Below are 25,195 nucleotides of genomic sequence, written 5' to 3'. Positions count from 1 at the left end.
GGAAGGAAGGAAGGAAGGAAGGAAGGAAGGAAGGAAGGAAGGAAGGAGGGAAAGGGAAGGAAGGAAGAAAGGAAGGAAGGAAAAGAAATGTCCATGCTCTTACAGAGGACCTGAGGTCCCTTCCCAGCAACCATATTGATCAGTTCACAACCCCTGTAACTCCAGAATATCTGATGCCCTCTTCTGGCCTCCACTGGTATCTGCACTCATGTGTACTCCCCCACCACCCACACAAATACACAAAAAGTAAAATAAATCCTTAAAAAGAAAAAACACCCAATATAAAATAAAAATAAATCAGGGGTAGGGTGTTCCTTTACATTACCAAGATAATGTAAAGAAGAAAATATTAAACCCTGATTCTTTGATTCAGAGACTGGAGATAATGTGTGTCCGTTCAACAAGAACAGAATGCTCTGAAAAAAGCAGTGGGGATGAGAGGTCTCAGAACTAAACATAGCAACCAGCAAGGAAAGCTCCAGGTCAAGGAACACTTCAGGCACATAAAACGCTGGGACTAGGGCCATGCCTCCATGGCTAAAGGGCTTGCCATGCAAGCAGAAGGACATGAGTTTAGACCCCCAGAGCTCCTACACAAGTCAAGAACTGTGGCTCACTCCTGTAATCCCAAAGTGGAGACAGGTGGATCCCTGGGGCTCAGTGACCAGCCAGCCTAGTCCAGTTGTCAAGTGAGAGACCTTATCTCAAAAACAGAAAGCAAATGACTCCCGAGGACAACACCTGACCAGGAATTGCGCACACTGGCGCAACCCCACCCCAAACCATGCTCTCGGAGAGTTAGGAAGAGCTGGCCCCCCTCAAGTAATAGTGCCAATATACCGGCTTTCCTGGATGCTAAGGGCTCCGTCACCTTTTCCCTGGCTGAGCCCCTAAATGTGAGCACCCAGGGCAACTCATGCAGCCAGTCTCTCTCCTCCATGCTTTCTGCTTGCCCACCCCTGCTTTCCATTACCCCAGGCTCTGGAACTCAGTGAGAGGGGGAGGGAGCAGGCAGGGTCTGCCCATCCGAGGACAGTGACAGTGTGTCACCTGAGCTCCTGTCAGGGGCTAAATGCAGCTTTTCCAGGACACCCAATGCCACCTCCTCTGGAGAGGCCTCGACAATGGCCCTACCCTCTTCTACAGGCCTCGCTGTCTCTGAGTGCTCCCTTCTGCCACAGTTGGGAGTGCACAGGGCCGCCCTGTCACCACAGGGATCTCACCATTCTACTTCCAAACAATCTAGCTTCCAGTGAGGGTAGAAACAAGAATTACTGAGCTGGGGGTGTGGCTCAATGGGTAGAGCTCTTGCTTAGCATGTGCATGGCCCAAGGTTAAACCCCTAGCACTGTAAAAGTTGAGCACTGCAGCACATGGCCATAATCTTAGCACCTGGAGAGTAAAGGCAGGATGATCAGAAAGATGTCACCAATCGGGCTACAAGATACCCTGTCGCAAAAAAAAAAAAAAAAAAAAAAAAAATTGTCTGAAGAGACAAGATGGCTCAGTGGTTAAGAGCAACTGGCTGTTTTTCCAGAGGACCTGGGTTAGATTTCTAGCACCCACATAATGGGTCACAACAGCCTGTAACACCAGTTCCGGGGAATCCAGTGCCCTCTTCTGGCCTATGCAGGTACTGAATGTAAACACCCAAACACATAAAATAATATGTTTAAAATATCACAAATTGTTGGGCGGTGGTGGCCATGCTTTTAATCGAAGCACTTGGGAGGCAGAGGCAGGCAGATATGTGAGTTTGAGGCCAGCCTGGTCTATAGAGTAAGCTCCAGGACAGCCAGAGTTGCACAGAGAAACCCTGTCTCAAACAAACAAACAGAAAGTCAAACAAAAATCACAAATTAAAACAAACAAAGTTAATAAGCATTCAGAACATCTGCACTGCCTTTCTTGGATAAATCGTCAGTTCTTCATGAGTGGGAAGGGAGGGAGGGGACGGAACACACCTTCAAGCTGCTGCATGGTCCTTTGGATGTTGTTCACAAATTTTTGAAGATTCATCAGGAACTCATCACGGATCAGCTGGACGCTGTGGTACTCCATCGTCTCCCCAGGCACACCGGGCAACTCTGCCGCCTCGGGAGAAGAAACTTCATGGGCTTCTGCAGGCGCTGCCCCGTGGCCTGCCTCCAGCTTGTGCTGGCTGAAGGACAGTGCGGGCATGAAAATCTGCAAGTGCACAATTCAATACAGTAAAGTCACCCAGGGGCTCCGGCTGCGTTAGGTTGGCAGATGTCAAACTGGTGCCAGGCACATCTGCTATCCCAGCATTCAGGAGGCTTAGACGAGAGGGTCGTAGTGGGAGGCAGCCGGGGCTGCATGTTGAGATATGGAGGATTTCCATAGAACAAAAGTCACCGTGGATGCCCCTGATCTGCTGGTCTTGTAACACGAGACCTCTCAGAATGAATTCGGCTTCACTCTGAGGATACTTTATAATGAACAGCTTAGTTGGCTCAAGTAGCCAGTGCCTCTGTTCTCAGAAGTCACCCAGAGGCCTGGTGTGGGGGCCCACGGCTGTGATCCCAGCGTTGGAGAAGCAGGGGCAGGAATTCAAAGCTAGTCTGGGCCTGCCAGGGCTACAGAGTAGAGACTCTGTCTCAAAACAAACAGATGTTAAATGAACGAGCACATCTGTCACCAGGACCAAACGCTCCGCCCTTCTTTGGAAGCAGCCACTGTATGGTAGGGTCTCTGTAGGAGCCACGGTTACCTGGCAGAGGATGTCCCTCAAGAACTGCAGCACGTTAGCGTTCATGATGCCATACTCCAGGGTCACTGGCATAATTTCCATGGCTTCTTTCATGTCACTGGCTTCGGGGATTGCATCTAAACAAACACAGACCCTGAGCACTGAGTGGGTGGGTGGTGGGGACATTCCCGTGTGTCCCGGGATCTCTCCTTCCTCTCAGAGGCTCTGCTCACAAAGTCAGCAGATAAAGACAGGCCAACCTGGAGCTAAGCCAACCTCAGGCAAATGAGACTACAATAGCCTACATGGAACGTTTAACTTGTTGGAGTTTTTAAAGGCTGTGGCGGTTGTAAAGTTGTTAGGTACTTTACATTATGGTATTAACAAGGGGTCTTGGGGATAAGAAATTTAAAAATTATATATATACAATACATTCTCTATATAAATATATAAAAATATATTTTATAAATATATGTATTATATATAAAAATATAAAATACAAATATGTATAAATATAAATTTATATATATTTGTTTTTTGGAAACGGCATCTCTCTATGTAGGCTTAGCTGTTCTGAAACTTACTCTGTAGACCAGGCTGGCCACAAACTCACAGAGATCCACCTGCTTCTGCCTCCTGAGTGCTGGAATTTAAGGCATTCACCACAATAGCCTTGCTTGAAAGGTTGTATTTTAAATGTTATGTATTTAGGCGCTGAAGAGATGATTCAGCCAGTGAGAGCACTTGTTACTCTTGCACAAGATTTGAATTCAGGGGCTGGAGAGATGGCTCAGAAGTTCAGAGCACTGACTGTTCTTCTGGAGGTTCTGAGTTCAATTCCCAAGAACCACATGGTGGTTCATGACCATCTAAAAGAAGATCTGGTATCCTCTTCTGACAACACCCATCCACATAAAATTAAAGAAAATAAATCTTAAAACACACATATCTTCGGGGCTGGAGAGACGGCTTGGTAGTTAAAGCACTTCCCACATGAGCATGAAGCCCAGGGCTGGGATCCCTGGAAGCCTCTGCCAAGGCCAGTGTGTGTGGTGAGCCACTGTAATTCCAGCCTCGGGAGGCAGAGAAAGGGGATGCGCCCAGCGTGAGGTGGCCAGTGAGACCAGCCCTGTCAGTCCTCTCTGAGTTTGATTAAAAGACTCCGGGAGGCAGAGGCAGGTGGATCTCTGGGTTTGAGGCCAGCCTGGTCTACAGAGTAAGTCTAGGACAGCCAAGGCTACACAGAGAAACCCTGTCTCGAGAAGGGGGTGGGGGAGACTGTGCCCATGACACAGCACTGAAGAACGATTCCTCACGTCAACCTTGCCCGCCACACGCTTGTGCACGTCCCTCCCATCCCCATCACACGGGCATGCGCACACGCAACGCAGCGTGAAGGTACCTTTTGTGCTTCTGAGGAAGAACACCACATTCTGGTTCAGAAACTCCTCGGGAATGGGGGTGCAGCACACGTGCAGGTCCAGCCTGTTGACGATGCGCTTTACGAGCCTCTGAAAAAGACAGGACGCCATTGGGCCGGCAGGCGCATGCTCAGTAGAGCATGCTCCTCTCATGGCTGAGAAGGTGGCCCCAGAAGAGCTAATTCACGTCTAGACCCCCTGACCCTGACCCTGCATCTTCTACTAACCACACAGCACACTGGGATGAGCTGAGCTGGGAAAGGTTGAAGTTTTTGGAGAGGTAGCCCAATGGAAGAAGCTGCTGCCTGTGGCTAGTTGTTTGGTTTGGTGTTTGGGGGCTTTGATGTGAATTAGGCTTTGGTTTGTCTGTCTGTCCCTGCCTGTCTTTCTCTCTCTCTCTCTCTCTCTCTCTCTCTCTCTCTCTCTCTCTGTGTGTGTGTGTGTGTGTGTGATTATTTCTTTTTAAAAGATTTATTTATTGGTGCTGGAGAGATCATTCAGTCGTTAAGAGCACTGGCTGCTCTTCCAGAGAACCCATGCAGTTTCCGGCGCCCACGTGACAGTTCACAAGCATCTGCAACTACAGTTCCAGATGTCCTGATGCCCTCTTATGGCCTCCATGGGTACTGCATGCACATGGTACACATACCTATGGTACCAGGTCTGCATGTAGAGCACGGTCATGGGTGCACGCAAAACACCCATACAAATAAAATAAGAAAATATAATTTAAAGAGATAAAGGTTGGGGGCTTTTAAAAGACTTTTATAGTTTACACGTAGGAGTGTTTTGCCTGCATGTGTGTCTGTTCACCACATGCGTGCCCCTCTATAATGGCACCCTCCTTTCTCAGTAAGCCGTAACTCCTGGGATACCTTTTCTGGTCCCAGTGAGTCCCAGCCCGTCAACCAAGCTAAGGGTGTTCTGTAAAGTCTCAGCACCGGGTCCTGGAATGCCCACCCTAACACACCGTTGTCCCTCGCGGGCTCTGTGCCTATCACTCTGTCTTGAGAGTGACCCCTGAGCCCCTGTGCCAGTGCGGGGAGAGCAGGGCGCACCTTGCTATAGAGCCTGTCGATGGTCTCTCCCTCTGCATTATCATAAACTTCGTCCACACCGGTCATGGAGGGAACCACGGAGTAACTTCCCGGCTTTAAAGACTTGGCTGCAAGACACAATTCGCTGCATGAGTGGAGATGGCCAGAGATGAGGGGTTCCCATCATCCTGATGCCTCACGTGACAGTTTCTGGCCTCCATAGGTTCCTGACCCATCCCATGTTCTGCAAAGGACAAGAGAGCTGCCATCACAGCAGGCCAGCCACACACCTGGAATCCTCCATGTGACTCACGGGTGTATGCATCGGCGCTGGTGTCCAGCATGTGATTTCACTGACTTTTTTTTTTTTTCTAACATTACAAGATATTTTGAACAAGAGTCATGAACCTAGGGTGTAACTCAGCAGTAGACCCCTGTCTCATATGTGCAAGACCTGGAGTTGGGGCCCAGACATTGGGCTTAAAATAATGATAATGGCTAATGCCATACAGGAGACAGTAGGGTATGGAAAGAGAAATATACTGTTTCAGGATGCGAGCATAAGGTTTGCTGCGGCCTCTACCACTGGCTTTATTCCTGCTTTACTCCCACAGGAGTTTTGTTTCGTTGTCTTCCTGCATTCCATTTTTAAAAAAGGTTAGGAGAATGGTTGAATAGTTTGAAAGGATTGCAGAGCTGGCAACGCAACTAGAAAATCTGCGGGTAGAGGTTGAAGTGATTGGAAAGCAAAAAGCTCATTGGTAAAGGGAGAGCACCTGGTCACTAAGAGTCAGCATTCTCCACAGTTGCCGCCCAGCCCTGATCGCACACTTTCAGTGCCAAAGCCCCACAGCCTTGGAGGCTGGGAGCCGGGAGGAGGAGAAGGCTGTATGGGCCTAAAAGGTGAAAAGCAAAAAAAGAAAAAAGAAAAGAAAAGAAAAAAGAAACTTTCAAGGAAACAGGTGATTCTTGAGCAAACTGAGCTGCCGGAGGAGCAGCCTACGGTAAGAGAATAACGCCGTTAGCTTCCCCAGCAGCCGCCAAAAGTTTCAAATGCTCAGAGCTGCCTCAGAGCTTAAAATGGCCAGAGCATTAACTCAGAAATACGGTAGGTAGGTTGTGCCGCAGAAGCAAATGAGCCTTTTCTGGCAGCTTTGGGTTCTCTGCAAGAACGTCTGGGTAACTGCTGGTCATTAGGAACCTAGCTCGAGGCTCAACAGCAAAAAGTATGAGTCTTTCCAGACAAGAGCAACTGAAAGTCATCAGGTTATGAAAGGAAAGGTTTGATTCCTTGATTACCTTCTTTTAAGATAGCAACAGAGAGTTTCATTTATATTAAAATGAAAAGCCATTTTTTAAGTTTGCTTTTTTTTTTTTTTTTTTAAACAGAAAGGGAAAAGTTCTGGATATAAACATGTTTTTGTTTTGTTCCCAGGTGTGGGATGTGGGACTGATTCAGACTGTCCACAGCAGCAGACTAGTTGCCTCGTGTGGGCTCTGGGAGGAGCTCTTTGCCAGCTGCAGATAGTTTGAATCTGAGGACTCTGGAGAGAATAAATGCCAGAGCCCAGAGAGTGGAGGAGAGGAGAAAGAACAAGGCTGCTCGCTGCTCCTGTTTGCTGTTGTGAAACAAGAAGATGGAGATCTCCTGACTGAACTGCCTCCAAGAAAGCTGGCTACCCTGGCCAGCAGGAAGCAGCTAAGAGAACTGTGCCCCTCTCCCACAAACCCTTTCTCTCCTGATGTTGGAAGAGATTGGGGTAGAGTAGGGAGAAAAGGACACAAGAAATGTAAATAGTTGTTTTTTGTTTTGTTTTGTTTTTTTTTTTTAAGTTTGCCAACAAAATCCTCCAGGGGTTCAAGGTTAATGCTGAGTTTTATGCTACAGGTTTTGATTTTTTAAGATATAGAGTCTCATGTAACCTAGGCTGGCCTCAAACTTACTACTGAGACCCTGTCTTTAAAAAAAAAAAAGGTTGAATGGTGATGGTGCACACCTTTAATCCCAGAACTGCTTACAGAGGCAGGGGGAATCTACGAGTTCGAGGCCACCCTGGGCTACACAGAGTTCCAGGATCTGGGCTACAGATTGAGTTCCAGAAAGCCAGGGCTACACAAAGAAACTTTGTCTTGGGGAAATGAAAAAAAAAAAAAAAAAAAAAGGAGAGGGAGGAAGCAGAGCAGGAGAAAAAAGAGGAGGAGGAAGAAGAAAAGAAACCTGCTTTTTTGTTCTGAATTTAACCATCATAGCGCCCTCCCCCTCTCTCTCACACACACACATACACACACCGTGCCTCAGTCTTTGCCTGGCTAAAAGAACTGACAATGTAAGAGTCCACACACTTAGGGAAGAGACAAGATGACTAGCAAAGGAGAGATGGGGCTCGTGTGCCCACAGGCCAAGGGGTACCAGCAGCAGCTGACAAGGCAAGGTGGGGTCCTCCATGGAGTTTTCAGGGGCCATATGGCCCTGGGGGACACTGTGAGCACGGACCTTAGGCCTCTGGACCTGCGAGAGGAGGTATTTGTTTTTGCTGTCCTAGTAAGGCCGTGTGGGACAGTAGCCCTGGGATCCTCGTGCACACGTCCACTGCCGACCCCACAGGCTCCCCGTGCAGAAGTGGTGAAGCCCCTCCAGACACCCACCTGCACAGATGCTATCTGCAGTGTCGTCCTCCTCAGTGTCCTCTTCAGTGATGAAAGGGATTTCTTTTTGGAACCATAAGGGGGGGAAAATACAAAATAGGATTTATTCCCATATCCTTTGCTTTAAGGAGAGCCCAAGGGCAGTGACACAGCCCACAGAGCACTCATAAATGTCGCTGCAAACAGCATGGCTCTGGGGCCAGCAAGGAAGACTTGTGCCAAGTCAGACAAGAGTGAAGGACACACCATAGCAGTTACCATCAGCTTGGAAGAAATCCAAGCAACCAGAGAGAATGGAAGAGACTTAGTACACCACACCACAGTGTGTTTGGCAGCTCTGGGCGCAGCTCAGAAACGGTTCCGATGAGCCTCGTGTGGTGGTGCAGCTCTGTAGTCCCTGGACTCTGGAGGCGGAGGCAGAAAGATCAGGAGGTCGAGGCTAGCTGCCACTAACAGCAAGCTGAAGGCCTGGTTTGTCTGGTTTGTCTCAGAAAACAAAACGAGGGCTGGAGAGACGGCTCTGAGGTTAAGAGCACTGGCTGCTCTTCCAGAATTCCTGAGTTCAAATCCCAGCAACACGTGATGGCTCACAACCACCTATGATGAGATCTGGTGCCCTCTTCTGGCCTGCAGGTTGTACATGCAAGCAGAAAACTGTATAAATAATAAATACATCTTTAAAAAAAAGGGGGTGGGGGAGCTGGAGAGATGGCTCAGAGGTTAGGAGCACTGGCTACTCCTCCAGAGGTCCTGAGTTCAATTCCCAGCAACCACATGGTGGCTCATAACTATGTATAATGAGATCTGGTGCCCTCTTCTAGCCTGCAGACAGAACATTGTATACATAATAAATAAATAAATAAATAAATAAATAAATAAATAAATAAATAAATAGATTTTAAATAAAAGAAAGAAAAGAGAGCAAAACACTCTGAGTGAAGGCACCCAGCCGGTGGTTGAGTCAAAGTGGACACAGCAGGAGGCAATCACCTGCTACTAGCCAGAGTTCCTGGAGATTGCAAGGAGTTAGGATCTTGGTGAAGGTTTCTGTTTTATTTTTGTTTTGTTTGTAAACAAAATGTATATAGAATCCCCTTAGCAGATCCTGGAATCTGTACTTGTACTTGGTTGTAATGAATGGGTCTAACCCAGAGGCCCGGGATAGTGTGTTCAGCCTCAGGGTTCCACCTGGTGAAGAAAGATGAAGGACAGGAAGGTTAGATAACAGTGAGGCTGGGGCAGGAGGACTGAATCTGAGGGTACCTTAGGCCACACAGTGAATTTCAGGCCAGCCTAGGCTATGAGACCCTGTCTCACAACAAACAATGAAAACAAACAAAACTAAACCAAAGCAGAGCACAGGTGTCATGACGCTTGTCCTCCTTCCTCTCCCTCTCTACCATCTCCTTGCTGCCCGTCTCTTCGCTCACTTGCTTGCTATGGAGTTCGGGCGATGCTGCCTCAGTCTCCAGAGTGCCAGGATTGAGTCGGGCAGCGCTTTGGCCTCCCGCCTCTTTTTAGAGTAGGGGGCTAGGCACGGAAGGCAGAGCTCTCCTGAGCCCGCAGGCTCTGATCTTGGGACAAGGACTCCTGGCCCTCCTCCCCCGGGGAGGTGAGCAACGCTGCAGGGCTGAGGGCTTGAGAGCGCCCCACAGAGGACAGATGGGAACAGAGGCACCCCCCACCGCCACTCCCTCACACGGTGCGGCCGGCCGAGGTCAGCAGGGTGCTGGCTGGAGGCTGGCCTTAGCGCCTGCTCACCTATTTCCACCTCCACCTCCTCGGGCACCTGGACGCAGTAGAAGAAGAGCGCCGAGGCGTTGTCCTCGTCGCTGGAGGCGTTGAGGAAGTGCAGGATGAGGTCCTCCGCCTCACTGTCGTTACGGTTCAGCATGTCCTCAAACAGCTTGGGGTCGTTGAGGTCGAAGACGGTGTAAATGCGGTCGCGCATCCACAAGACCCGCAGGTCGTCCATGGCGCAGGCCTGAGCGGTTCAGGGCGCTGGAGGGACGGGGCGGGGAGCCAAGCGGCGTCCGCGGCAACGGCGCCCCTGGCAACGGGCACCTGGGCAACGGCGCCAGCGCTGGGGCTAGGCCCTCATTCGGGAGAGGAAAGCTGAGATGTGACAAGGGTACTGCTCTGAGGTGAAGCCAGACAGGAATAGCAGTGAACCCATTAGCTGCAGGAAGTAAACTTGACACAAACTTACACTTAGTTGAGAGGAAGCAATCTCAGCTGAGGCACTGCCTTCTTCAGACAGGCCTATGGGGACTTTTCCTGATTGCTGATTGAGGTAGGAAGGCCCAGCCCACTGAGCAGGTGGGCCTGGCCTGAGAGCTGAGGAAGCCAAGGGGAGCAAACCAGCAGTGTCCCTCCAAGGTCCCTGCTACAGTTCCTGCTGTACACTTCTGCCCTTAATGACAGAGTGTAACCTAGGACCAAATGAACCCTTTCCTCCCCCCAAGTTGGTTTTGGCTGGTGTTTTATCACAGCCACAGAGGCAAAGCAGGACGGGCAGGCAGGACTGGCCTTGGCTATCAGGCACTGTAAGAACACCTGCTAGGTTTCCAGAAGGGAATGGAGAACACAGGGTTGGGTCCTAGGAAGAGACTGGCTCTTTTTGGCATAGGGGGTTAGGGAGCAGGATCACAAGAAAACAAGACACCGGCATCTCAAAAATATAGATTTATTTGTCACTAGCAAAAGGAAGTTCAATAGCGACAGGCAGGTTAGTCCTTCCATGCATCAGTGCAATGCTGTCCTGACTGGCTCCCGGGGTTTCTGCTGCAGGTCCCAGCTGCACAACCCAGTCTTGTAAAATCATCCTGCGGAGTGGCATTTTTGGAGGATTTCTTGAGGTGTTGGAGTGGTGGTCTGCCGGCGGGAAGAGCAGTACTCCAAACTGCCTACTCACAGCATCATGAGAGCTCGTGAGGCCCGCCTGGCTGGTGTGGCGTGCCAGCACACCCAGATTTAAACCCTCAAGAGAGCTGGTTTTGTGTTTTTCTTTTCCAAAACGGGTCAAACTCTAAATCACAGCTTGATTTGCCAGCCTGTACGTTACCAACGGAGAGTCCATGCCTTATTACAGTACAGCAGGGGAGCACTGGGCCTGGAGGTCACTATACCCACTCCTGGCCACGGCCACCACCCCTGCAGTGCCAGCTGAGAGACTGAGGCAAGAGGATTGCAAGGCCCAGGCCTGCATGAGTGGCATTAAATATCTCAAAGCACACAGACCCATTCCAGAACTGCGGCCAGGGGAGGCGGTGGGCTAAGAGGAGTCTGTCGCAGGTCCCATGTTGGAGGGAGAGTCCAAGCGCTCAGAGCCGTTTTTGCATGCCTCCACTGGAGATGCCCTGCGTCTCCGCCAGCATGAGTCTATGTGACATGGGGAACACGTGGCTCTGTTGGCATTGTTCTAGGAAGATGAACATGTGACCCCACCGGGAAGCTGCTTGCTTCCCTCTGTGTGGATGCTATTATATTTCCAGAAGGTTCACAAAGGAGTGATTTATGTCTGTGCAACCACATTCTATGTAACTGTGATAGACTGCAAGTGAGAAGTCACTCGCTGTGCATTCTGTGCCCTACTACGAGGTGCCAGTTCCAATGAAAAAGTGGCCCCATCACAACTGCCAACAGGGACTGTAAACATGACAAAAAATTCCATCTCTTGTTTGGTCCTTGTCCCTGGAATCAGTTATCTCTGTAATGACCAAAGAACCTGGAGCCACAGAGAATCCCAAGTAAAAACATGGAGGTGGCATCCTATGCAGATAAGAGCAGGTCTAACACTGGGAAGCCCCTCCTTATCCAGCCACCAGCAGGTTAATGCCAGGAAGCTGGCACGTGGCACAAAGGCTGGAGCTTCACTGCCCATCAGTGCAGACTCCACGGCAGCTTGGCGAGGTCTGATTTCCAGTCCAGCTGTAGCCCAGGCAGCCCAGGCCTCTCAGCAGGCAGCTCCCGTACTGGAGAGGCCACTAGATCCGGCTGCCAGGGGCTTGGCTTTTAATGAAAGAGCCCTACTCTCTACCACTCACAGCTGGAGGGGCCATCGGGAGGTGTCAGAATTTCAAGAGAGCAGAAATATGTTAGATTCCCTTCTCTCTTTAGGGCGTCATGTAGCCCAGGTTGGCCTCAACACAGAGCCAAAGGTATCCCCGAGCTTCCTGATCCTCCTTGCCTCTACACCTGGGCAAGGTGGTTCTGGGGATCTAAAAACCAAGCCACACTTCAGCCTCAGGTTTCTTCCTGACATACTTATCTACAAACACTTACTGTAAATCGTGAGGATGAACATAATTTAAAAGACTATCCAAGTGTTCAGTGGGACTAAGCCAACTCTGTGCAAAGCTGAGCAGCACAAAAAGAGACAGTTTTTATAGACGAGATCATAAATTCACAGATTAGTGAGAGTTAGTTTTCAACTGACCTGAACAGCTTTTGGAAATTAAACTGTGTGGCCATCAGACCTTTATTTAGAATTAGTGCTAAAGTAAAAAATTATACTGTTCCCAAGTAGAAGCAAACCCTCTGTGGTAAAATATCTTCATCTGTTCTTTGCTATAAAAATACACACTCTACTTTTTACCTGTCTTCCCCTGTAAGCGCACTGGGTTTTAAGGCTCAGGAAGTCATCTTTCAGAATGTACAACTGTCATGACTGGTCTGACATAAGGGTAAGAGGACAAGAATCTTCTAAAAATTTACAAGTGGGAGAGCCATCTGGTGTGTTATTTTGTCCCATTTCCTCCAACTATTGAAACAAGATTGGCCTGGCACGCTGCCCCTCCTGGTGATTTTGAGAGTGTCCAGCGAGAAAAAAACACACATTCTTGAGCAGACAGGGGACCTGATGATGACCCAGCAGTAATGTCTGAAAAACTATGCTTAACTGGAGCTGTTGGAAAATATTATCTGACCCCTTCTTGAGACAAAATCACTTCATTTTTTTTTTAAAGTTGAAAAGGAATCAAGCATCTAAGACCATTTTTAGCTGGCTGTTCATCTGGCTTTTCTCCTCCAATCTTACACTTTAAAAAATACCTTCAAAGCAATGTTGGCGTTTTCCTATATTTGCTCATAATAAAAACCAACGAAATTTCTGTGTCTGAAGTGGTGAGTTTTACAAAATCTTCAACATGAGGGAGAGACGTATCTTACAGAATCATTTGGATCGTAAGGCAATCAAGGAGGGTGGAATTTTCCTGTCGTAAATCTAACGAGTGAATTCTGTAACATGATCGTTCTCCATGAATCTGAGAGCGGGTTGGCTACAGCAGTGTCATGCTATGCTGTCATCATTGCTGCACTTGGAGGAGAGCCGACTGAAGGAAAAAGGAACAAATTTGGTGCCTGCACCAACGTAGAATTTGTTCTGAAACTCTACCCTAGGAAAGGAAAAATAACATGTATTAGAACACTAATACCTCCCACCACAGACTGCACCCTGGCACTGTGAGTGCAGGGCTGTTCCCGTACTTAGACCTTTCCATGCTCTTTGCATTCTCTGCATAAACACATTCACCTGATCACTCTCTCCCCAGTCCACATCCATCCTGTCTTGCCAGTGTGTCACTTCAGCAATGTCCTGCAGTCCCTGTGTGTGTCAGGAAGTCTAGCACACACAGTGATTTGCATGTGTACATGTGTATGGGAGGATGTGCAAGCTACAGTGTACATGTGAATGTGAGATGACAATCACTGGACATCAGTTCTCTCACTCAACCATGTGGGTCCTAGGGCATTACCAACTGAGACATCTTGCCAGCTCCTGCACCCTTTTTAAGAAGATTTATTGGGCTGGAGAGGTGGCTCAGGGGTTAAGAGCACTGGCTACTCTTCCAAAGGTCCTGAGTTCAATTCCCAGCAACCACATGGTGGCTCACAGCCATCTAGTGTGAGATCTGGCACCCTCTTCTGGAGTACAGGTGTCCAGGCAGTCAGAGCACTGTATACGTAATAAATAAGATTAAAGCATGTGTCTTGTATATATGTACATGAGTGCAAGTGACGGACTGGATCCCCTAAAGCTGGAGTTACAGGAGGTTGTAAGGCTCCTGCTGTGGGTGCTGGGAACTGAACTTGGGTCCTACAAGCACAGCACATACTCTTAACCACTAAGCCCCTCGTTTTTATTTTTAAAATACTGTTTTGAGGACACTGCCACACTCACCAGTGAAGGCGTATGGCGTGGAGAAATGCAGAAAGCCCTTCCATGATCAGAAGAATAAAAATGGTCAAAACTGCAAAGAACGCTGTGACAGGCAGCAGCAGCAAGACTCCATAGGTGCTGTCCACACGCAGGCCCACACGTAACAGCATGGACCACAGCACATCAGAGAGCTCTGCAGAGGAAGCCATTTGGAAAACATAAGCCCTCTCACCACCCAAATGACAGCGAGAATGACAGTCTATGCCTCCTCATCAGAGGCCCAGAAACCTTCAGGCCTTCCTCTGTAGAAAATCCTTGTAGAAATCCTACAAGGCTCTGCCATGCCCTCTTGTTGTCTAACTCAGGGCCCAGGCCAGGATCAAGCATCCTGTCTGATCCTTGAAAGTGACCTGTTGGAAGTCTAGGTCTGTGGACACAAAGGCCTGGCTCTCTGTCCTCTATTGGTCAGTGCCCTCTTGTGATTACCGATCTCTGTCAGGTGTGGCAGGGCTTTGCCACAGAATAGCAAGGCAATACAACTGAGTGTTCTGCTGTGTGAAGTGAGTCAGTCAGCAGCCAGTGACCTCCAGGCTGGAGAAGTGACATGGCTTCTCATTATAATGCACAGGGAGCCCAAGGACTAAACACACCCCATGCAGGAGGGTGTCACACAGAGGCCACAGCTAAGGCCCTGTGGAGGACAGGCGGTGATGGGAGATCAGGGCTATCTAACTCAGTTGTGTATTAGCAGAACCTTGCACATGAGGACTGGCAGGAGCCTGAACTACAGCATAGCAGCTGCCATACTTGCTGGAAATACATATTCCATTCAGTGAGTAAAACAATGGCTAAGACGCATTCAGGAACATGATATAGAGGAGAGCATCATGCCAGAGGTCATTGGGCCCTCAGTTCCCAGAGCCCCTCTGTGCCTAGACCAGGACTGCAACCTGTGTGACCGACAACGAACAGCTCTTGTCCATCACCAACCACCTGAGGAGCTTACACACTCCATGGGGCTAAGCAACATACGTGAATGTGCCAGGCTGAGGGCCCAGAGCCGCAGGTAGGACGCAGTGTTGGAGATGCAGCCCAGGCAGTACTCGATGGAATGGATGGCCTGCGTCATCAGGATCTCCCCAAAGTTAAACTGAGGGTCAACAGAACATTAGACACCGTATCACAAACTGCTCCACTGGGAGTCCCTGGCTGGCCTCTGGGACAGAGCAGAGCAGAGCAGAGCGTGCTGGGAGCTAAAAACAGCAGGTGCAAGCTACGAGTCCAGCGCTCGGTGGGATTATGGGGTTCACCAACCTATCTCCCCAACTCTGCTCAAGCTCCAGTTTCCTCTGTAACACAAACATCAGCCTAGAACTGTGATTGCCATGAGGGGCACATGGTTAGTGACTGAGATGACATCTGAGCTAGCCTCAGACACTACCCAGCATCCAAATGGGCATTTTCCAGACACAGGCACTCTGGGGAACTAATGCTGAGGCTGAGGACAAGTGTAGGAGGTGTCTCTGTGAGCACAGACTGCAGGACCCTGGTTCTTCCGCACTCCGACTCCTCTGCTCTACCAACTTGTGATTTGACTGCTTGGCCTGAATTAAAACTCTATTATACAGTGATGACCAAAGAACCATAGGGAATTCAGGTAGTCCTCATTAAGCAGCCAATGGAAAGCTTCCTCCCTCACCCGGCCTATCAGCTCAGAGCTCACCTCCTCGCATGTCACTTCCCGGCAACCTTCGTCCATGCAGTTGCTCCCCTCTTCTATGTCCTGGCTGCCCAGCAAGGAAACCTCTTCTTCACTGTCCTTCCTCACAAGTGTGTAACCGCTCTAATGAGAATAGAACACTGTCAGCGCTTGGAATGCCACAGGGTTGGGACAAAACCCAAGTAACTGCTTCTCTTATGATGCAGCTCTCTGGGAATAAGAAAACCGTCTCCAAGAAAATGCACACCTCATATATTTTAGATTGCCAAGGAGCACTGGAGAGAATTGGAGAATAACAAGTGTTGGCAAGGATGGTAAGGGGGACCTAGTGCAGTCCTGCTGGGAATGTAAAATATTCCAGCTGCCTCAGAAAAAGGATGGCAAGTCCTCCAAAAAACGCAAACACAGAACTGCCCTGTGACCCAACACACACTCATACAGATTTTAAGCGGGGACTTGCTTTGGCATCGCATAATAAGATATTAGAACCATACAGAAAAGATTAGCATGGTCCCTTCGAAAGAATTATACATAAACACCCAAGAGAGTCTGAAAATGCCTGTGCATGCATGTCACAGCAGTATTGCTGCTCAAGCTGCAGCCAGCAGCAGCATCGAGGCTCTACATAACGCCAGCTTTGGAGGAAGCAAACCTCGGGGCATGGGGGCGCACTTTACCCGGCTCACGCCGAAGCAGCTGCGTCCGTTGTGCAGCCACAGCAGAAAGAGCGGCTTCCCCAAGAAGAGCACGGGGACAGCCAGCACGGTGAGGGCCAGCAACACTCTCTGGACTTGTGCCTGTTGGTGCAAGGGAGAAGTTCGTGGAGACGAAAGGTACCAGTCACTGGGTGTGAAGCAGACGGGGAAGGGGAGGTGCTGCGGCTCTGGGCCAGGGGCACGAGACATGATTGTCAAATCTCCATGGCCAAGGGCCACCCTTCCCTGACTCAACATTCAGGGAAGAGCATTGAAATATTAATTTTAGAGCTGTAAAAAACTTTAGAGAAATTCTAAATAAAGGCTTGGGGAACTGACACAGGCTGGACTTAGTTAGATGCTAGGCCTCACTTACAAAGCCCTCTGTGGCTATGCAGGCTTGTGACCCAGTGCTAGGGAAGCAGGGGCAAGAAGGCCTAAGGCTCGCTAGCTGGCATAATAGGTAGCCCACTATGGCAATTCCAGGGCCAGGGAGAGACCATCACACACACACATATACATACACCGACAACAAAGGAGAGGTGGATAGCACATGAGGAATGACATTCAAAGTTGACCTCTGGCCTGCAGATACAGGTACCCAAACACACTCATACAGATTTTAAGCGGGGACTTGCTTTGGCATCACATAATAAAATATTAGAACCACACAGTAAAGATTAGCATGGTCTCTTTGAAAGACCATTATACATAAATCTGTAAAGTGTTCCTTTATTTAAATAAATAAATAAATAAAGCTAAGCTGGGCAGTGGTGGCACATGCCTTTGATCCCAGCCCTTGGGAGGCAGAGGCAGGCGGATCACTGTGAGTTCAAGGCCTGCCTGGTCTACAGAGTGAGTCCAGAAAAACCAGAGCAACACAGAGAAACCCTGTCTGGAAAAAACAAAACGAAACAAAACAAAAAAACAAACCCAAACCTACATGGAATCTAACTCCAGATAATAATACTCTGAGAACACTGCCAAAAGGAAACAGAGAAACGCAAGTAGAATACTTTTCTTATTGCTGGGTTTGGCTTATTGCTTCCTGTCACACGCTTCTTGGAGAATGCCAATGCGGAGAAGCACTCACCTGCCCTGGGTAGAAGCTGTGAGTCTCACTGGATGGGAACAGGAACATGTTAATGAACTCGATCAGGATGCTGGGGGCCTCTTGAGAGGTCTTTGCCGAGTACGCCAGCCACTTGTAGATGATCATGAAGATCAGGTACCCAAAGATGCAGAGCATGAACAGGATCTCAGGGACCGAGACCAGGTAGATGTTGAACTTCTTCCTGAAGTGCCTGTAAGAGGAGCGAGTGAGGCAGCTGGAAGGCTGTGTTGCTACAGTGCACGGGCCAATTCGGGGTTCCACACGTGTGTCTGCAGAGCCAGAGCTGCAGATCCATCCACAAAGGAAAGAGACAGACAAGAGGGAGAACTCCTGACACACATATAAACACAGGTTACTTCTGGGTCTGGCTTCAAAAGTAGCAGTTTTTTAAAATATTAAACCAAACTTTTTAAATGAAATAATTTTTAAAAATTTATTTACTTTTATGTGTATGGTGGTTTTGCTTGGTTATATGGCTACGGACCATGTACATGCCTGCTGCCCACAGAGGCCAGAAGAGGGTATACGCTTCTTGGGAACTGGAGCCGTAGCCAGTTGTGGGCTACCATGTGGGCACTCAGGACCAAACCCAGGTCCTCTGGAGGAGCAACAAGTGCTCTTAACCATTGAGCTGGCTCACTAGTCCCCAATTTTTAAAGTTATTTTTAATTATGTGTAAGTATGTGTGTGCCCACATGGTACCAGGGCCAGAGGCATCAAATCTCCCTGGAGCTGCAGTTGCAGGCAAGTGTGAGCTACCCGCCAGCACACTGAGACCAGAACTCAGGGCAGTCCTCTAGAAGAGCAGACACACACTGCCTAGCCCTCTCTGCAGCTCAGAGCACTCACCACTTTCCTTCCTTCCTTCCTTCCTTCCTTCCTTCCTTCCTTCCTTCCTTCCTCCCCCCCCCCCCCCCAAGACAGGGTTTCTCTGTGTATCCCTGGCTGTCCTGAACTCATTCTGTAGACCAGGCTGGCCTCAAACTCAGATATCCACCTGCCTCTGCCTCCCAATTGCTAGGATTAAAGACATATTGCCACCACAACTCAGTGAACAATTTTTTCCATGTCCCAGCTCTGTCAACCAAGTTACATGATGCAAATCATCCTTCATGAAAAGTGACAGTCAATATAGAGAGGAAATCTATCAAGGTGCTAGCTCTTGCATAAAACAAAAAAGATAGCTTTCAACTTTAGAGTGACAACCAAAAACATGACAAAATTCCCTTCTGGCAATAACCCTGCATTCATGTCACACTGGGATGGGAAGTCCAGGAGGGCAGAGGCCTCGCTCCACTCTCTGCGGAAGTGCTGTGCCCAGAGCAGCATCAAGCACACAGCATGCACTGAATGGACATCACTGACCCCCAAGTTCCCAAGCCAAATAATCTAAAGAGTCCCATCCTGCCATGCACCATCAATCAGCTCAACTGCCCTTGGTCCAGCCAATAGTCCAGCATCAAGAAATAAGACTCAGGGGCCGGAGAGGTGGCTCAGTGGTTGGGAGCACTGGCCATTCTTCACGAGAACCCAGATTTAATTCCCAGCACCCACATGGTGGTTCACAACCATCTGTAACTGTAGTTTCAGGGTCTATATGCCCTCTTTGGTCTCCACAGACACCAGACACTCACGCTGTGCCCAGACATACATGCAGTTCAAACATCCACAATAAATAAAATAAAACATAAAGGGCTAGCGAGATGGCTCAGCAGATAAAGACAATTGCCACCATGCCTGACAACCTGAGTTCATTCCCCAGAAGCCACATGGTAGAAAATGGGAAAACTCTCCCACAAACTGTCCTCTGACAATCACATGGTCACATGAGTGTGCCTGCACACACACGTGCCATACATATATACATTGGGGTGGGGTGTGGAGAGACAGCTCAGTGTAAGAGCATTTGCTGCCAAGCCTGATAGCCTGAGTTCAGTCCCCAGGATCCACACATGGTAGAAGGAGAGAACCAGCCTCAAAAGTTGGCCCCTGACCTCCACACACGTCCTGTGATATGCACCATCTGCCCCCTCACCAAATATAGAAATATGTGAGTAAATAAGTATAAAACAAGACCCAAGAGTGACAAAATTGGTTTACAAGTACAGATTTCAGAACTTCTAAGGCAGACACACTGGCTCACGCCTGTAATCCCAACTCTTGGTGAGTGGAGTAGGGACCACCCTAAGTGGAGGGCAGCCAAAAACATGAAAGATGAAAAACAAATTAAAACATGGACTTACAAGTGGTTAAATATTCCCAGAATGACACCAAAAGTCATGTGAATAATTCCTAAAATCACAGACATTTTCATCTTGAAGGAATTGAGGAAAGTGAGGCGATTTGTGGCCATGTTCCAAATCTAAGGAGCAAACCAAACAGAAGCAATTTAAGTGCCATTGGCAGCGCTGGAGAGCTCTGAGGGATGGGCTGCTCTCATTTACAGAGGAAGGACCGCCTGTTTCTTGATGCTTTCCTGACTTCCCCAGGCCTGGGCCTGGGTGTCAAGAGCAGGGAGCTTGCCTCTGATGAGCCAGCACAGCAAGGCCTGGCTGCAGAGTGAGGCAGCTTAGCATGCTGGGAAAGCTAGTCACCTTTGGATCAGGTTCAGACTACAGACTTAATGTAAGTATCACATGACAGCCCTGTGATGGAAGTTTGGGTTTAAAAACTCAGCTCTGTTATGTAAAAATGTTTTTGTTTTAATCCCAAATGTGGGATTTTAGTTTATCCACAGCTGAAATTTGCCTTATGCAGGGGTGTGGTCTTTAATGACTTTGAGCCCAGAAAGAGAAGGTCCAGTGGCTTGGAGGAGATGGGAGGGAGGACTGCCTGCTGCATTTGCTGTATGGCTGGTCACCTGGACTGATAGATATCCTGACAACTGAGATTGGTATTGTCCCAAAAAGAACCCAATGGCCCTACCCAGCCAGAAGTAAAGAGGTCTACATCCACTCTCCCCACTAACCTTTCTCTCCTACCTGGGAGAGAAGGGATGGGGGTGGAGAAGGGAGGCAGAGGCTTTAAGGAACCCCTACATAAAGTAGAGTTTAAGAAACTAGCACCTATATACCCCTGGACAGGACTGAGGACACTTGAGAGTGCGGATCTGAGAGCCCCGAGCAGCCTCACCCACACCTTCCAGCCAGCTCAGCAGTGCCGAGCTCCACTTTCAGGACAGCTCCCCAGAAAGCCTTCAAGGCACTTGTCCAAAAGCTTGGCCCACAGGGATCTGCCTGCTGAACACGGGATAGGAGGAGCCTGGCAGCCTGGGGCCTTCTCTAAACCAAAGACAATATACAAACAATGAAGCCGTTCCAGAGCCTGCATGGAGCCCACGAAGGGTCACTTCTCCCAGAGGAGATGACCAGGAGATCTGAGCACAGCCCCATGGCTCTGCACTGACCCACCTCCCCAGGTGGCAAGCTGCCTGCCTCACTGACTACACTTAAGAGAGGGGCAGCAGCATGCCAGTACCTCCCCTTACCCACAGACCCAGGCAAAGCAGCACTCACGGGGTCAATGCCGAAAGGGTAGGGGCCATGGAAAACTCCGGGGATGTTTGGGTCCAGCTGCAAAGTCCTGCTGTGCCTGACGGTGCTGTCACTGAAAGACAGGGCAGAGCAAGGTGGCCACGTGGGGAGGGCGGGGCTTGGGGAAGGTGGAGCCCCACGTTCGGCATCCTAGCTCACAGGCCACTTACTTCCAAAGCACCATCTTCTTCTGCTCCTCTGGAGAGCAGCTGGAGCTGTACATGGCAGACACGTTCCACCCAGAGCCGAAGATGTTCACAGACTTGGAGAAGCAGTCATTGTAGATGAGGCCGGTGTACACGGAGAACAGCCCCATCAGCAGCAGGATGTATCGGCCATTAAAGAACATCCTGAGGATCTGGGAAGACACGTGCCAGAGACTCACTCACTGACTGTGGGCTCAGGGACACTCACAAGACTCATTCCAGCTACTCCTCTGTGGCTCCCAGAAAATCGCACATCAGGTGTCTTACCCATGAGTGACAGGCACACTCCTCTTATAGAGCAAGCTTATACAACCCAAGCTCTTGAGCCAGGCCTGGGCAGAACATCTATAATCCCATCACTCAGGAAGTGGAGGCAGGGGGATCACAAGTTCACGGTCAGCCTTTGATAGGTAACAAGTTTGAGGCCGGCTGGGACTACTTGAGACCATCACAATTACTCCCCACCAAAAACACAGTAAACAAAAGCCAGCTGTCTTCTGGTCCAACGATGCCAGGCCTGTCATGTTTCCACTGTGCACAGGCCGGCAGGCATGCGTTACCTCCTGCGACTGGCTTAGTCTTGGGTGATTCTCGTTCAACACCAGCAAGAGGGCAAACAGGAACATGACACAGCCGTGCCCGAAGTCACCAAACATCACACCGAACAGGAACGGGAAGGTGATGATGGTGAAGAGAGCTGCGGACACAGAGGGTTAGCAAGTTCTCAGCATGGCCTAGGTTAGCATGTACACATGTATACACACACACAGGAACACATGCATGCTTTCCCACAGCCCTCAGGACTGTAAGGTCATGTAAATGCTCTACTAAGCTGACATCAGGGAGCTCGATTGACAAACATCTACTATACTCCCCTATCAAAAAGCATTAACAGGGCTGGACAAGGTGGCATGTGCCTATAATCCCAGCACGCAGGAAGCAGAGACAAGAAGATCGCCAAGAGTTCAGGGCCAGCCTAAGCTACACTGTGATTGTTTCTAGCTAGTCAGAGCTACAAGGTGAGATCTTGTCTCAGAAACCCAACAAAAGCCAAAGCTGAGCTGAAGTACATGCAAGCCCAGCCTTGTGCAATGCCCTACCTGGGTTCACTTCTCTGTAGCTGCCAACACCATAGGTATCCACGATGTTCTGGAAGCCCTCGGTGAATTTGTTGGTGCGGATCAGAGTGGGCGGCGTTTCTTTTGTAGGGATTGTGTTCATGAACGAGGGGATTGTAGCTCCGCTCTCTCTCTTCCACACAGAAAAGAAAGAGGAAAATATGTCTGTCCATGAGAACAGATACAGACCAACACATGGTGAACGAGGCTGGCCAGTATGCACGCTCACAAAAGGGAGTCACCACTCTAGACATCCAAGCAGAGCACAGCGGCATGAGGACAGAGCCTGGAGCTGGGCCCCTGGGAAGGAGAACGGGATGGAGCTGGGAGGTAGGAATGAAAAGCTGGAATGAGGAGGATGGAGGAAGAATTGGGCCCAGGACAATGGAAAACTGTTATGTGAGCCAGGCCTGCCATATCAGCATTTGGGAGGTTTTGGCAGAAGGACCTTGAATGTAAGGCCAGCACAGCAGCAGAGCAGGACCATATCTCAAACAGAAAGAGAGAGAGATACACAGAGAGACAGAGAGAGAGAGAGAGAGAGACAACAGAGATGTAGGGGACCCTGAGATTTAGGACTTTATCCCTTAAAAGTGGTCAAGAGAAGGCTGGTGAAGCCGGGCATGGTGGCACACGCCTATAATCCCAGCACTGGGGGCGGGGAGGGGCACAGGGGAGGCAAAGGCAGGCAGATCTCTGAGTTCAAGGCCAGGCCAGTCTAGAAAGCAAGTCTTGGATAGCCAAGGCTACACAGAGAAACCCTATCTTGAAAAACAAAAGAGAGAGAGAGAAGGCTGGTGAGAGGGCTCAGTGAGGAAAGGTGCTTGCCTACAAATCTGATGACCTGAGTTCAATCCCCAGGACCCACATGGCAGAGGGAGAGAACCAACCTCTGCACTCTGTCCTCTGGCCTCCACAGGCACTATACCTATATACACACACCATACACAATAAAATTTTAAGTAGTCAGCAAAGAGGAAGTTGGACAAAACTACAATATTGCCGAATGTACAAAAAAGAGACTAGGTAAGAAAAAAAAATGTTATCACTGTGGCAGAATCTTTTCAATTTCAGTGCACAGTTTATATTTGCCCAGAAATGTATACTATCTACAAGGAAAAACAGAGAAGAGAAAGACCAATACCAGGAAAAGGACCAACGGTGTGTGTTTGTACATGTGAGCCAGGCGCCGTCAGCAACCAGGAGGAAGCCCAGCCTCACTCAGCAAGAGCCGGAGCTGGGAAATCCTAGTAGAAGGCCTGCACATGCTCAGGATCAAAGGTCATGGGCTGTTCTGTGCAGTGCTGTTTATAACCAGAAAGCCCCTGGCCAACTGAGGACCAGCTAGTGAACCAAGGTGTGTACCTGCAGGAGGATCTGGTCATAAAAGCAGACATGTTTTACTCAGTAGAAAGAACAACATGCAATCTGCTATTTAGAGGGAGCCAATGCCAAGCAGCTGTCTCACCATCTGCCATCCTCTGCCCATCCCAGAGGAACTGCAGGCCAAACACATAGTTCTTTAGAAATTCAAAAAAGAGGAGGGGTAATTTAAAAAGGCAAGAAGAAAAGAAAGGTGGTCTATGTCTGTCCACCTGGCCATAGTACCAGAGTTGGGGAAGAACTGAAGCAGTGCCCCTGAGGGAAGGAGGCCAGAGACAGTTTAGGATGTTCTCCCCACACAATGCCTGAGAGACCCACTCTTTCCCCCTGTGCATTGCTGTTCAATCTGTATGAGGGTGCCAGAACTGGAGTTACAGACAGATGGAAGCCACCATGTGAGTGCTGGGAATTGAACCAGGTCTTCTGAAGAGTAGCCAGTGTTCTAACATGCTGAGCCATCTCTCCAGCCCCAAGAGACACCTACTTCAAAGTTTCTGTCTGAATGCAGTGTCCGGCAAGCCCCTTCCCAGAACTCTGAAACCCTTCTGGTTTGTTTTTGAGGCAAGGTGTCAGGCTGGCCTCAAACTCTCCATCCTCCCGCCTCAGCCTCCCTAGTCCTGGGCCCTTAAGTTCCATATCCTGCCTGTGACACACCTTGTCCCTGAGGGGTCTGGGTCTGAGGGTCCTAGCTGGGCAGGGAGCCTTACCGAGCCTTCCTCCAGAGCTCTGCGCAAGCCTGGCAGGTCCACCTCAGGGCACCAGACCTCAGCTATGAGGCACTTGTTGGTGACGTCGAAGCTGCACATGTTGAGCATATGGTAGATGGCTTTCATCTTCCTCACCTGTATTACACGGCTGCACACCGACTCAGCAGCCTTGCACAGCACCTGCCGCAGATAATCCTCCGTTTTGTGCAGCACCTGTGGGAACAAACATTGGCTTCGAGGCTACACTTGAACGCCTCGTCCACCAGCCTGACCTCCTCTGGGGAACTCTCCTGAGGAGAATCATCCCAGGCAACTTCTCCCATAGCAGTAATGCCAGGAATGGTCAGAGCAGACCAGCTCAGCAAGGCAGCCTACCAGGTGGCGTCCAAGAACAGGGCCCAAGGGCACAGGAAGAGCTTGGACATCCTGTCAGTGGTAGTCTCACAGAAGGGTGGCCTGACTGGCCCGAACAGCCTTTGACTCTCACCCACACCTAAGCACTGGCTAGCCCCATAGCCCTGGAAGCCCCCAGCTCCCAACTCCAGCCCTTCCATGCAAGTCTGCTTCCTTCGGTGCTCTCAAGACTCCTCAGTGCCAGTAGAGAAGCTCATATTTAAACAGGCAGGTGGAGGGTGGCCACAACTAGAGCTTGTCTTCCGTGGTCAAATGACAATCCAGCACACTAAAGAGACACAGGGGCTTTTCTAAGTCCCTTTACCACTCCCTGCGTTTGTAGCTATAAAAC

General features: G+C 49.5%; 2 protein-coding genes and 1 non-coding gene across 3 annotated transcripts in view; 1 reads left to right on the top strand and 2 right to left on the bottom strand.

The window, feature by feature from the left end:
* Positions 1-9,789, bottom strand: part of Dnah10 (dynein axonemal heavy chain 10) — a 116,330-nt gene extending 106,541 nt beyond the window's left edge. Inside the window, exons 1-6 of the mRNA XM_055606020.1 lie at positions 9,576-9,789; positions 7,815-7,877; positions 5,190-5,296; positions 4,113-4,221; positions 2,732-2,847; positions 1,965-2,187 (exon numbers count right to left, since the gene is read on the bottom strand). Of these exons, the coding sequence (XP_055461995.1) occupies positions 1,965-2,187; positions 2,732-2,847; positions 4,113-4,221; positions 5,190-5,296; positions 7,815-7,877; positions 9,576-9,789 (832 nt within the window). The remainder of the gene's footprint in view (positions 1-1,964; positions 2,188-2,731; positions 2,848-4,112; positions 4,222-5,189; positions 5,297-7,814; positions 7,878-9,575) is intronic.
* Positions 9,790-10,484: 695 nt separating this feature from the next.
* Atp6v0a2 (ATPase H+ transporting V0 subunit a2) overlaps positions 10,485-25,195 on the bottom strand; it is a 28,803-nt gene continuing 14,092 nt past the window's right edge. Inside the window, exons 9-20 of the mRNA XM_055605762.1 lie at positions 24,451-24,663; positions 22,343-22,493; positions 21,803-21,939; positions 21,207-21,394; positions 21,019-21,109; positions 19,747-19,865; positions 17,483-17,693; positions 16,372-16,491; positions 15,698-15,817; positions 15,007-15,124; positions 13,996-14,167; positions 10,485-13,210 (exon numbers count right to left, since the gene is read on the bottom strand). Of these exons, the coding sequence (XP_055461737.1) occupies positions 13,105-13,210; positions 13,996-14,167; positions 15,007-15,124; positions 15,698-15,817; positions 16,372-16,491; positions 17,483-17,693; positions 19,747-19,865; positions 21,019-21,109; positions 21,207-21,394; positions 21,803-21,939; positions 22,343-22,493; positions 24,451-24,663 (1,746 nt within the window). The 3' untranslated portion in view covers positions 10,485-13,104. The remainder of the gene's footprint in view (positions 13,211-13,995; positions 14,168-15,006; positions 15,125-15,697; positions 15,818-16,371; positions 16,492-17,482; positions 17,694-19,746; positions 19,866-21,018; positions 21,110-21,206; positions 21,395-21,802; positions 21,940-22,342; positions 22,494-24,450; positions 24,664-25,195) is intronic.
* Positions 16,151-16,255, top strand: LOC129676174 (U6 spliceosomal RNA). The gene has a single exon (XR_008720035.1). It is a non-coding gene; the product is annotated as a U6 spliceosomal RNA (small nuclear RNA).

The sequence above is a fragment of the Psammomys obesus genome, unplaced genomic scaffold (assembly GCF_907164565.1).
Source record: "Psammomys obesus unplaced genomic scaffold, mPsaObe1.curated_primary_1811, whole genome shotgun sequence".
Lineage (NCBI taxonomy): Eukaryota > Metazoa > Chordata > Mammalia > Rodentia > Muridae > Psammomys > Psammomys obesus.
This window is presented reverse-complemented; position numbering and strand designations above follow the sequence as displayed.